Source organism: Hyperolius riggenbachi, chromosome 6, assembly GCF_040937935.1.
Source record: "Hyperolius riggenbachi isolate aHypRig1 chromosome 6, aHypRig1.pri, whole genome shotgun sequence".
Taxonomy (NCBI): Eukaryota; Metazoa; Chordata; class Amphibia; order Anura; family Hyperoliidae; genus Hyperolius; species Hyperolius riggenbachi.
In genome coordinates, this window is record NC_090651.1 from 10,317,607 (window position 1) to 10,331,678 (window position 14,072).

General features: G+C 46.6%; 1 protein-coding gene across 1 annotated transcript in view; it reads right to left on the bottom strand.

Annotated features, from left to right (window-relative positions):
• Positions 1-209: 209 nt before the first annotated feature.
• MFN2 (mitofusin 2) overlaps positions 210-14,072 on the bottom strand; it is a 53,227-nt gene continuing 39,364 nt past the window's right edge. Inside the window, exons 8-18 of the mRNA XM_068242389.1 lie at positions 13,332-13,485; positions 10,249-10,316; positions 10,049-10,170; positions 8,421-8,547; positions 8,003-8,107; positions 7,821-7,923; positions 6,506-6,726; positions 6,255-6,410; positions 4,171-4,367; positions 3,320-3,454; positions 210-1,010 (exon numbers count right to left, since the gene is read on the bottom strand). Of these exons, the coding sequence (XP_068098490.1) occupies positions 944-1,010; positions 3,320-3,454; positions 4,171-4,367; positions 6,255-6,410; positions 6,506-6,726; positions 7,821-7,923; positions 8,003-8,107; positions 8,421-8,547; positions 10,049-10,170; positions 10,249-10,316; positions 13,332-13,485 (1,455 nt within the window). The 3' untranslated portion in view covers positions 210-943. The remainder of the gene's footprint in view (positions 1,011-3,319; positions 3,455-4,170; positions 4,368-6,254; positions 6,411-6,505; positions 6,727-7,820; positions 7,924-8,002; positions 8,108-8,420; positions 8,548-10,048; positions 10,171-10,248; positions 10,317-13,331; positions 13,486-14,072) is intronic.

Here is a 14,072-nt window from a genome sequence, read left to right on the forward strand (position 1 = left end):
GACAAGCTGTTTGTCAGCAGCGTGGCTGTGATTTATGAGGGATTGCAGAGTGCAGGGGGACCTTAGGGGGGTTTGGGATAGCAACAGAGGCTGGGGGCAGATCCAGCCTCTGTATGCAGATAGTATTCTTCAAACCCACCTCGGGTTCTCTTTAAAGAAAAAGCTTCCTAGAGATTATGAAGTTGAAAAGTATATTGACAGAAATAGAATTGAAATAATAATAATAAATATATATTTAAAACCGGTCATAGCTGTACTGCAAGAAATGTGTAGAGAGATTTTTTTTTTATAAATGCATGTTGGTAGATGAGCAGCCATCCAATAGCTGGGCTCGCCTGGAAAGATGGGCATTTGAGCTAAAACAAAACCCCCCCAAAAAAAGAGTAGAGCACGGGGCACAAGTTGAGGAGAAGCTTTTTGCTACTTGGTCCCTCAGGAGATCCAGAAGCCCTTCACAGGATATACTGTTATTACTTCCATATCATGGGGCATAGAACAGACAGTACCGGCAATTAGAACATACTTTTTCATTCATTTATGAGACTGAAGTCACTAACTACAAACGCTTTCACTGAATCCCCGCTGGAGAAGTTCACTAAATAAATGGCACGTTTTATACTGCATTAAGTAAAGTCAGCAATAAAACCTACAATGGATCCGTCTACCTCTGCTGACTTGCGTCACTGTCCAGTTCTCCTTCTACTAAGTGTTTCCTCCAAAGCAGCATCTATATCGATCCCAGAATCCTCCTCTTCTTCCCAGCATACTTTGCAGCAGCGGACAGCAGACAGCTGCAGGAAGTTGCAGAAAGGGCGATGTCCTGGCTAATAATCCCTGTGAACTCTACGCTGTACACAGGGGACACAGGCGAGCACTGAGGGAGGCAGAAAGGAACTGAAATGGGGAATAACTGAAACGTATACTGGAGTCCCGGCTGCAGAAATCAGCTCTGCTGTAAGTACTGGTGAGTAAACATGTTCAACTCGCTGTCCAACCAGCCCGCTTTATTCCTGAAAAACAAAGAGAAAATCATCGATACAGAATGGTGAGGTATTCTAGCAGCACCATAGTCTGTGGTGCTGTACAACAGATGATACTACATACAGTTGGGAGTATCAACAGAATTACCTGAACTGCGTATAGTAAAACAACCACAAGATGTCACTGTCTGTAGAATGATGTGACAATCTGTATGGTATTGTTATTTCCTGTATTCACTCTGTGTCCCGCTCTGTTCTAAGTAAGCTGAATTTCCTGATGGTGGTGTGCGATTTATCTCTGAATGTTTTCCTGCAGTAAAGAGTTCTAACTTGTTATACCTGATGCCTATCTGTGTGTACAGAACACTCCGCCTCCTTCACATACAACCATGGGGAAAATGCAATTAAAGTGTTCCTAAATTTGTGACTCCTTTTACCCCTAGGGGCTCAAAACGTGTCGCGACATGAACCGATGGAAACCAATGCCAAACCCTAATTCTAGGCAGACCGGTCGTCTAGGCCGGGAACCATGTGACTACTATAGTTGCTCCAAAATCAGATTAAAAGGAACCTTAAAGTGTACCCGAGGTGATGTGTCACACGAGACAAACATGTGTATAGTGCAGAACATTAATAGCCAGGCTGTTCTACTTGTTTTATTTTGCAGCCTGAAACAGATCATTTCTAGGCATGGAAGTGACAGTTTCTGTCTTGTCCAGAATATAGTAATCATCACTGAGGCGCAAATTACAGCCATAAAAGTTTTCCTGGCAGAATACAACTTCTGAGGGCAGAGAAAGATAAAACAAGGTCAGTAGTTCATGTTTTTCATTTAGGGACACAAAAGTCTGCCACTGAGCAGAGACAGCAAAACATTCAATCTACTTTGTAAATGTTTACATATAAAATAAAATATAAATTGTTTATCTCACCAGTTTACTCTCACCTTGGGTTCACTTTAAGTGGAGGGAAAAAGTTGACATTTACTTACCTTCTTCCAGCCAGGCTCCCCCCCACCTTCCTGTCCACACAGAGGTGTCATTGTCACTTCCTGCGCTCTCCTGGCCACGCGTCTTCTCGACTGCACTCCCATATCCGGGTGTTCTGGGCAGTTTGTGAAACTTGCAGCTGCGAGAGTGCACAACACTCCCGGCCACGGGGGCGGGACTGAGGAGGCATGTAGCTGGGGAGGTGCATGCACAGTAGTCCGCAGATTTTACCAGATGTCACAGCGCAAAACAAAGCAGCCCATGAGGATACAGATAAACTGCCGGGTGCTGTTAGAAGCCCCAGGTAAGTAAAGATCCATTTTTTTTTTTATTTAATGCACCCAGTACTTTTGTGTTTTCACCTCTGACAGGACACCTTAGCAGCCTCTATTATAAGTGGAAAATCCTATGACAATTTCTGTAGCTGCGTTATTCTCTTTTTTTTTATTACATAAACACTTAAAGGTGTCATCAGGCAATCTCACAAATGTAAAACACGCATGCCTGCGTGTAACTAACCTTTTTTGTTGCCTGATCGCGCCTTCCATTCCCCGTCCAAATGTAGCATTTTCGGGGTCAGGGGTCAGGTTCCCCAGCGACCCGGAATTACTGTGGCAACGCAGGCGCAATATGCTGCGGGACGCTGGCACAGTGACTTCTAATGCGTGCAGCCGTACGTTCACGTACGGCTGCGCACGCGTACTGGAGCTGCCGGAGGAGGGTTTGAGCTTGCTTCGTCACTCGCAAGCCAAACCCTCCGCTTCTGCCACCGCCCGTCAGACACGCCCACTCCTCCTCCCAGCCCACGCCGCCAGCGCCACCTAGCCTCTATACGCGCTCCCAGCACCGCTTGCCTGCGCCTCTCATGCACGGATGATCTGTGCTGGGAGCGCGCATAGAGGCTAGGCGGCGGCTGTGGGAGTGGGCGTGTCTGACGGGCGGTGGCAGAAGCAGAGGGTTTGGCTTGCGAGTGACGAAGGCAAGCTTAAACCCTCCTCCTGCACTCTACTACACGTGCGCAGCCGTACCGAACTGTACGAAAGCACGCAATGCACAGTAACTTCCCCTTGCGTTCCAAGTACAGGAACAGGAAAGTTTCACATTCCTCTACCATTACTACTTCCGGGGCACGAAATACAAACGGCCCGAATTGCGGAGGCGGTGAAGCCCTGTGGGGGGAAAAAAAAACATGCGATCCAACTGAGATTGGCCTACTGAACAGCAGGTAGGCCATTTATATTGTAAAAACTTTGCTTGATAACTCCTTTAAATGGTGTATTCTGCCATCACAATCCATGTTACAAATACACATGTATGAGGAAAGCATGCACAATGGTGAGCTGCGGTTACCTCAGTAGCTTTGCTTTGCTCTGCAGGCTGTCCAGGATCTCGATCTTCTTATTGAGGGCCGCGATATCCTGTTCCAGGTTCTCCCGCGTGACGTCCACCTGCTGACACAAGTGGGCAAACGTTCCGGCGAGTTCCCTGCGGGGGAGGAGAGGGAGATGTTACTTCATGGAAAACACGCAATGGACTCATGAAGCTGCAGTCCTCACACGGCCAGGGTCTGTCCCCGAGTGCTTCCAAAGATGGGCGGCTCCGTACTGCGCATGTGCACACGCACGCTTCCGAAGTCCCCCGAGGCAGCATACAGAAACATTCATCTGTGCTGCAGCGGTATGCAAATCTTGAAGCTTTGCTGTCCCCTACAGCTTCATATCAGCAGAACACAATTTCACAATTGATCAGCCGGGTACACAAATCTAACCCTATATGCATAAGTGCATGGTGCATTTATCAGCTGAACGACCGACCGTACACACACCCGATTTGACGTCCAAACGACTGGACGTTCAAACGTCCAAACGACCGGTCGTTTGGAAAAATCCGATGTGTGTATGAGCCTTACAGGACATCTGAGGTGAAAATAAACTATTGTGTGTATAATTCTTCATCAGTGAGGGTTTTGCTATTGCCTGACCCGATCCCGACTTGGACAGAAACTGTTAATTGCATACCTGATGTTTAACTCTTTTGGACAGAGAAACGGAAAAAAAAAGAAAACAGCATACAAATGTCAATCTCATCATGTCACCTCAGATGTCCTTTAAGTGTGCTTTAAGTTGATCCAAAATTGTGTGCCATTTAACTCTCTCCCACCCAGACCGGTATTATTATAACCTGGAGGGTGGGGGACTCACTGCTGGACTTGGTGGCTGCAGTTGGATCCTGTATAGCTGACGATGAGCTGCAGTTTCTCCGCCGCGTAGTCAACAAACTGGCGCTTGAAGGCTCGCTCCTTGGCCTTCGTGGTCCACGTGAGACGCTCGTAGACGTACAGAAGCCCATAGAGGCCAAAAGACAAGGCAATAAGGCGCCACCCGACAGCCTTCCAGACCTGTAATATCACAGGAGGGGAGAGAGGGAATGTTACTATGAAATGAAGGTGGTAAAAGGGGAAACTCAGACATAATGACAAATCAAGTGAAATGCATCAGCTGCCATATAATAGCAGGCATGTGTCTGGCTAGGCTTGTGATTCAGACAGCCCAGCCACACAACCGACCAATAGAAATGACTTTCCTCAGGGTTCCCACCCTCTTCACACTGAGAAGCAGCACACTGATGATGTTACTGCTGCTGGTGTGCCTCACAGTGTAGGCGGTCCCACTCCTAGACTCATTCTCATGGTGCAGTGAAATTACATGGAGAGGTTATAAGGGCAGAATGCTAAATAAAATGTCAACAATTACACCGTCTGAAACGACAGTGCAGGTTTGTGAATCATACCTATTTATTCAGCCAATGTTTGTCTCACTTGCAACATATAGTAGAATGCAGTAAATTATTCAAGATAGCCACTTTTATGGTAAATTTTCCTGGTTTTAGCCTCAGAAACACTTCCTATATCTACATATTGCTGCATATAGGTATGTAACACTGCCCTCCCAGTGATGTCACAGCCTAGGCTGTTTAGCTAGGTTGAATTCTCCTCAGAGCATTCTGGGGGATCAGGTATATTTTGTACTGGCTTCGGAACTCTCAGTAACCAAACATTCTGTAGAGTTGTACCTGACAGGACTAAGGCCTCATTTCCACTAGTGCGCTTCTGTGAACTTTTCAGCAACATGTATCAATCTGTAACACGGATCATGTGCTGATAAAAAGCAGACCGAAGTGCACTAAGAGCAAATGAGGACTAAAGATCTCGCCACATGTGATAAAGACTGACTAAATTATTTATAAATATTGTAAAAAAAAAAGAGAAGGAACATCATCGGACGTCCTCCGGGCTGTACTGCACAGGCTCAGAACTACTGAGCCTGCGCAGTACAGCCCGGAGGACGTCCGATGACGTCAGCGCGCCGGCATGACATGCATAATGGAGCGCAGAAGAAGCCCGACCTGGCAGCCGGCCTGGCCAGGTCGGCCACCGGAGACCACCAGGTGCCTGCGGAGTGGCGGCGAGGGCACCTCCTGCCTGCCACGGGCTGGAGGAAGCCCCAGGTAAGGGGATATGGATTTTTAATTTTTTTTTCAGAGTCCCTGAACCTTCCCTTTAAAGTGTAACTGTCGGGCATAAAATCAAAAATCAATTCTTTATTTATATCTGGGAAACAAGTAATAAGGATGCTAACAAAGGCAATCCAGAAGTTAAAATCACTATTACTTTTCTTGTTGATAAATTATCATTCCCCAGTTTACCTGACTCTTATTTGGTACACAAAGGAAGTTGCAGGGCATTCTGGGTTGTCTTTTTTTTTTTTTGCTTCTTTACTTTCCCCTCAGACTTAAAGGAGAACTGTAGTGAGAGGTAGATAGCGGCTGCCATATTGATTTCCTTTTAAGCAATACCAGTTACCTGGCAGCCCTGCTGAACTATCTGCCTGCAGAATCACACCAGAAACAAGCATGCAGCTAATCTTGTCAGATCTGACAAAAATGTCAGAAACCCCTGATCTGCTGCATGCTTGTTCAGGGGCTATGGCTAAGAATATTAGAGGCAGAGGGTAAGCAGGACAGCCAGGCAACTGGTATTGCTTAAAAGAAAATCATTATGGCAGCCTCCATATACTTTTCACTACAGTTATCCTTTAACTAATGCAACCTGATTGGCTGAAGCCTCTTTCCCTCCTGTTTTCTCCTCCCACACCTCTGTTCCTCACAGTTAAAATGGAGAATTTTCTCTTTTTTTACTATAGAAAATGTAAGTAGTAGTTGAGCTCTAAGTGAAAATATCACAAATCAATAAAAGAAAAAAAAGAGAAGAAGAAATGGCACTTACCACGCCTCCAACCACCAAAATTCCCATGGATGTCCGCGACGTCAGCGAAGCCAACCCGGTTACCATGGAAACCATAAGCTCCTCCTGTGTCATGGCCCCTTGCTGCATAGGAGGCATGCTGGGGTTCACTGGGGTCAAAGGCATGTTCCTGGGTACCTAAGAGGCGTGAGACATACAGAATAGAAGCTTGTCTGTCTATATGATGTCTTCCTGTGACATAACTACCCCGGTCCTCAGCCCCTCCCACTCACCTGGTCGTTGTATGCCATCAGAGCCCGGCGCCCATTTTTGGGCCCCAGGAATCTGTTGACAAGCATAGTCCATCCGAGAGAGAAGTGGAACTCGATGTCCTCCTGGAAGTCGGCGCACAGTTTATCACAGCTCAGGTCATAGCTCAGACTGAAGCTCTGGCGGGGAACAAGCAGGTCAATCTGTGTCCGGGAGGTGGGAGGAAGGAGGGGCAAAAGGCCCTCTACATGGAGGAAGAGGGGGAGGAGAGCAGAGTGAGTGCCAATATGCACAAAGCTGGTGTAACACACATGCAATGCCCACTATCACTACCAAACACTAAGACAGTGCCAGGCGACATGTCCCATAATGCACCCTGGGCCTGTTACCATCCTTGGAGCACCATGTCCCATAATGCACCCTGGGCCTATCACTATCCATGGAGTTCCATGTCCAATAATGCACCCAGGGCCTGTCACTATCCTTGGAGCTCCATGTCCCATAATGCACCCTGGGCCTGTTACCATCCTTGGAGCACCATGTCCCATAATACACCCTGGGCCTGCTACTATCCTTGGAGCTCCATGTCCTGTAATGCACCCTATGCCTATCACTATCCATGGAGTTCCATGTCCAATAATGCACCCTGGGCCTGTCACTATCCTTGGAGCTCCATGTCCCATAATGCACCCTGGGCCTGTTACCATCCTTACAGTTACATGTTCCATAATGCACCCTAAGCCCATTACTATCCTTAGAGCTACATATCCCATAATGCACCCTGGGCCTATCACTACCCTTGGAGCTCCATGTCCCATAATGCACCCTGGGCCTGTCATCCTTGGAGCTCCCTGTCCCATAATACATTGAGAGACTGTCACTACCCTTGGAGCTCCATGTCCCATAATGTACCATTGGTCTATCACTATCCTTGGAGCTCCATGTCTCACAATGCACCATTGGTCTATCACTATCCTTGGAGCTCCATGTCTCACAATGCACCATTGGTCTATCACTATCCTTGGAGCTCCATGTCTCACAATGCACCATGGGCCTGTCACTATCCTTGGAGCTCCATGTCCCATTATGCACCGTGGGCCTATCACTTTCCTTGGAGCTCCATGTCCCATAATGCACCCTGGGCCTCTCACTTTCCTTGGAGCTCCATGCCCCATAGCTGTGTCACTTTCCTTGGAGTCCCATAATGCACTGTGGGCCTGTCTCTATCCTTGGAGCTCCATTTCCCATAATGCACCCTGGGCCTGTCACTACCAGACCTGTGACTAGTTACCAAGGGCAGTACAACTGTCCCGAATTATACAGATGCCCCCATCTTACCGATCATTTCCTGCTGAGTGTTCTGCAGTGACACGGAAATGGTGCTGGAGCAGCGGTCAGACAGGTTCCTCCCCAGCCCCTCCTCGATGTGTCTGTGCAGCTCCTGCAGGAACAGCCAATCAGGTTACAGGACTGTAAAACATGGATTCCCAGCAGACTAATAACAGGACCGGGGCACTTACATTTTTATACACTTTAAGGACAACCGAGGAAGGATGAAAGTCCAGCTGGAACTCGTCTACCAGGACTGAGAGGCGGCGGATCTCCTCGGCCATGGCATTCGACACCTGCGGTATTCACACGGGACAAGAATAAAGAAATTACCGCTATGTAAACAGAGCTTACATTGCATCCATACATTACACAGATATGCCTAGAATTATCCGGTGTTATCCTCCTCTCTTCTCAACCTCCCCATGCAGCTCACTGAGAAAGCTCCTTGCTCCTCTGTCAGCCGTTACTGAGCTGGGAGTGATCCCATCTATTGTCTGTTATCAGTACAGTGCTACGGAAAATGCTAGCACCATATAGGTTAAAATAATTATTCTAATAATTTCCCCTTCTGTGCAGACCAAAGGTGCCCATCTGTGATCTGCTTACCTGTCGCTCCACCTCATCTGTGATCTGCTTGATCTTCAGCCTGTAGTCCTCGCTAAGCAGTTCCAGCTGTTTCTCTATAAACTCCAGTCTGTCTCGGAACTCCTCTCGCTTCTCCAGGCAGTAAACCCTGTAGATGGGGCAAACCATCACATGTGAATCAAAGACGTAACAACAAAAGTTGTTTACTTAATACCTTTAAAGCAAATCCTAAACTAAAAGAAAAAACTAATGAGAGGGAAGGCTCTTGGTGCTAGAGAGCCCCCCCCCCCCCACACACTCTTCTCACTGTCCCCTCATTCCAGCTCTGGCTCCCCCGTTTGAATCCACAGCTGCAGGAAGGCCCCGTACTGCAGAAGCACAGGTGCGCAAGAGAGAAATGTAGAGAGGAAGTACATTTCCAGCTGGTTTTTGTTCCTAGGGGCGGGACTTATAACTACCATGTCCAGGATACTTCAGGTTGTAGCTGGAAAATCTTTTTCCATGAACCCCATAAACAGTAGACCTAAAATCTAACGATGTCTCTCAAAGCAAACAACTTGTTAAAACATTACAATGTTGCAGGAAATTTCGGTGCCTACGGCCAAAAGGAAACTTAGGTGCAGCAAAGACCGTAACATTAATTGCGATTATAGCACCTCCTAGTGGACAATTTGGGCACTGGAAGACACAAGCGTAGTGGAAGAGCCAAGGCAACCAAAACATCGTTCCTTAGATAGTGGTGGCGAAGTTAAAGGGATACTGTAGGGGGGGGGGGAAGTCAGGGGAAAATGAGTTGAACTTACCCGGGGCTTCTAACGGTCCCCCGCAGACATCCTGTGTTGGCGCAGCCACTCACCGATGCTCCGGCCCCGCCTCCGGTTCACTTCTGGAATTTCTGATCTGACTTTAAAGTCAGAAAACCACTGCGCCTGCGTTGCCGTGTCCTCACTCCCACTGATGGCCCCAAAAGCGCACAGCGCAGGCCCAGTATGGTCTGTGTCTGAGCAGTACACTTCTGGTGACATCAGCGGGAGCGAGGACACGGCAACGCAGGCGCAGTGGTTTTCTGACTTTAAAGTCTGAAATTCCAGAAGTGAACCGGAGGCGGGGCCAGAGCATAGGGGAGTGGCTGCACAGGCACAGGATGTCTGCGGGGGACCATTAGAAGCCCCGGGTAACTTCAACTCATTTTCCCCCGACCCCCCTTTAAGTCCCTTTAGGTTACCAGGTTAGTGCCAAGAGCAGGTAAGGAAGGTAAGCTTTAGGTTTAGATTGCGGTGGCAGGGGTAAGTTACCGGGTTAGTGCCAAGAGCAGGTAAGGAAGGTTAGTGTTAGCCTTATATAGCGGTAGGTTAGTGTTAGGTGTAGATAGAGAGAGGGTTTGTGTGAGAGAAAGGTTATGTAAAGCGATAGAATATGGGTAATTTTACCGATATTATGCTATTATGGTAGTGTAATTATCCAGCGCCACATAGGAGAATACTGTCAGCATTGCCGATATTCTGCCAGCAGCTTTACCCAGCTCCCAAATTTCCCCGGCACCCGTTTTTGATGTACACGACTAACGATCTGTCTAAACTGCTGCCTCTGTGATATGAACACTAATGACATAAGGCAGATTTTTATTGGATGTATGTGGCCTCACTCACCTCTGTTCCTGGGCTGCCACGTGTACGGACTCCATAATCTGCCGCAATACCTCCGCTATGTGTTTGGCTCTCATCGTATGCTGTTCAAACTTGGTTTTCACGGCCGACTGGGAAATGCACTCCTGAGAAATATAAATAAAAGTGTCGGTTTTTCTGCAGTTCTCTAAAAAGCCACGTTTTCCAACCAGATAGAAGCTCACCTCAAATCTTCTCTCAAAATTCTGAAATTCAAACATCCGCACTTGGAAACCTTCCGCTAAGGCTCCTCCTAGCAATAAAACCATACGTCAATAAAATACATCAATAGAAAAAAATGCAAGAACACTCAATACAATTCCAATATCTGAAAGATCGCTGCAAAAAGGCTTCAGCGAGAACAAGTCAGGGCTGCAGAGACTGGAGCATTGGTTACCAGGAAACACATTCAGAGGAAGCAATACATTGACAGCTATACAAAAAAGGTATGAAATTCAAATTTCAGCTATACTCTAAACTAAAATATTCATTAAAAAGTGTACCTCAGCCAAAGCTCTGGTACACAATCAGATACTTAGGAAACCAGAGCTAAGCAAATATAAACATTTTATACATACCTGGTGCTTCCTCCAGCCTCATGCGCACGGATCGCTCCCACGCCGCCGTCCTCACCCTTCTCCCCGTTCAATACCGGGTCCCGTAACTTCAGCCAGTCGCGGCCAGTCTGCGCAAAAGAAGTGCGCTCTCTACGTATTTCTCTAGCACCCGCCACCACCTTCTTTTGCGCAGACTGGCCGCGACTGGCTGAAGTTACGGGACCCGGTATCAAACAGGGAGGAGACGGAGGACGGCGGTGTGCGAGCGATCCGTGCGCATGAGGCTGGAGGAAGCTCCAGGTATGTAAAAAACTAAATATATTTGATCAGCTCTGGTTTCCTTTAAGAGAGGGAAGCCTCAGGATTCTATCGCTATTCCTTGGTCCCCCCCGGAAGATTAGTGACAAGAAATTGTGGCTAATCACATGGAGGCCACGCAGCTCCTCCGACTAAGCCCACATGTGCACACTTAAAAAGAATCTGTACTCTAATATTCTTACACTAAAAAACATACCATTCTATTCCTTATTTTCTCCTGTGCCCCTCTGTGCTGTTTCTGCCACTCTCTGCTGCAATCCTGGCTTGTAATTGAGAGTTTTAGGCAGTGTTTACAAACAAACTAACTAGCTTGTGATAGGCTCACATAAACAGAGTGTGTGAGTCATACAGCGTGTGCAGGGGGCCTGAAGAGGGTGTGTATCGCTTCTATCCAATCACAAGCAGCCCTGCACATTCCACACATTCAAGCCTTAGCCCGACAGACACGACAGAGGAAAGGAGATAAGATTTATTACAGAGACAGTGCAAGTAGGAAAGGCTGCAGTAAGACAGACCACATTAGAACAGGCATAGGAACTTATAGGATGGAAGAACTAAGGCTGAAAAATTTGTTACAGAGTCTCTTTAAACCAGGAAGAGGAGTTGCTCGGCCCCTATGTGAAGGGGGACCGCACTCAGCAATGGTGGGCTTGTTACAACCAAGGGAAGCCTTATTAGTATCCTGAGGCTTCCCTCTCTAAATAGCAAGTAGCAGATTTTGAACCCGAGCTTCAGTTCGCTTTAAACACGGCATTAAAACTCATAAGACAGACGAAAAAAGGACCGGTATAAAAGTTACTGGAAGGGTTAATAACTCAAACTTCCACTTCACTCCAAAGCTAGTTGACAACATTGCTGGTTGTGGGACAAAAAGAATCCGATTATCTTGGGTTACTATTCGCAGATCAAAGAAATCAGAGAAACATCTCTAACTCACAGTGGGAGGGATGAAAGCGTCTCTGCTTGGTTTGATCTCCAATTACTAAATACAAGACAGTCTGATAATTTGTCGTCTTATCAATTAGCTTCAGTGAAGTGGAACTTTCAATCATTTACCCTTCCGGTAACTTTACACCAGTCATTTTTATTTCCCAGTAGTTCTTATGCTGTGTTTTAGAGCAGAGATGACATTTTACATTTCGTACCAGTTTAAGTTTAGCAGGGTGGGCCAGAACATGCAAAAAACACATAATCTGATTCAGGCAAACAACTTAAATGCGATGGATTGTCCAATTCCTGTTTGGACGGTCTAGGACAGGAAATTATGTCAATGTGCACCCCAGGAAGCTGTGGGTACATGAAGGTTAGGGGGGCCCTGGCGAAGGCTCCTTGTTGCACTGTAGGGTTATCATGCATTTACTTACCTGAAGGAGGGGGGAGGGGGCAGATGCGACCCCCACCATACAAGGACATCTATCTTGCTGCTTCCTGTGCCAAATTACCATCAGTTTCAAGTACATGCGTTGGGGTCAGCTGTTCCCGGCCACCGCAATGCATGATGGGAAATGCAGTTCATCAATGTTATTACATCTATCTGTCGGGAGATATCACCACATTAGTGGACTACGTCTCACAGCATGCACTGCACTGGCCGGGGACCCCCGACAATAACAGGGAACTTCAAACCTGTGGTTGTGCAGCACAGTAAGCACGATGTCCTTGTATAGACGGTGGGTAACTGAGAAGCCACCACAGATAAGTAAATGCCCCCCACAAAAGCCCTCATCGTTTACCAACCTCCCATAGGGGTTGGTTTAGTTTTATATCATTACGTAACATAGGTGCTCAGGTTCTTGTAATAGGGGATCTTAACAGCAACTGACTACCTCAGTGCCAAATAGCTCAACAATTTATATTGCATGCATGTTTAACCCTTTAACAGAATGTATTTAGTGCAAGTGATCCAGGCCCATTTATTTTAGAAATGTTCAAATTTGTTACATTTCCTTGATTCTAATTAGTACTGCTGTGATGTGTATTTATGGCCACTTGTCACTAGGGGGCAGTGTGAGGCAATAACAGAGGACTTCCGCTTTCAGTATCTATATTTTCTGCTAGCAGAGAGACATCACAGCATTCCAAGAATTTACAGCACAACGAGTTCTGCCGACTGAGGTCAAAAGCAGCTCACTCATCTCAAACGAGATAACTCTATTGATGTCTGCTAATGGGTTAAAGCAAATTCTACACAGTCTGGAATTGCACTGCTGTTTATGATCTTAGCCCAATTACAAACTGCATACAACTTGCATCATATTTGCATGTATGACGTAATTATTAGGATCTAATCGGCCCATCCCTACAGTCGGATCAATGAAAGCAAATCTAATACAGTGTCTCTCTTGAGAGACGTAATAAGATTGATCATAAAAGGGATAAAGCAGAAATCTCACCTCCTTCCGGCATCCCCTGAGCTTTCTGTATCCGGGCGTTCACCACTTCTTTAGCGGACACGAAGAATATGCGGTCGCTGGCCTGGGTGCGGTCCAGAACGCCCAGTTCATCCACCAGAAAGCTGGTGCAGCGCTCCATGTGCTGACGTCTCACCTGCACACAGAAGAGGGCTACGCGTTACAGGGCGGAGCCATCGCTAAACACTGACCGCTATACTGTACATACTTCAGTGATGTCATCACACTATTACACACGCCTACCTTTCCCTTCCCTATACCAACTAATACAATGTCTCATACTTTCAAGAGGCCCTGTACTGACATATAGTAGAATAGTATATTATTCAGTCTACCCACTTTTGTGGTAATTTTCCTGGTTTCAGCATCACAAACACTTCCTAAATCTATATATTGTTGTATATTGGTATGTAGACCTGCCCTCCCAATGATGTCACAGCCTAGGCTGTTTAGCTATGCAGAACTCTCCTCCAAGAGCATTCAGGGAGAGTAGGCTTTATTTTCACTGGCTTCAGAATACTGAGTATACAAACATTCTGCAGAGCTGCACCTGCCAGGACTACAGATGTCACCACCTGAGATAGATTTCAGAATGTAATTCAGCAAGAGGAAAAATTTTACAATGGGAAACCACTGACTAAATTTATAAATAAATATTGTAAAAAAATAAATAATTACATATTTACAATTTCTGCTGGATTTCTGAGCAAGAAGTGGTTCAAT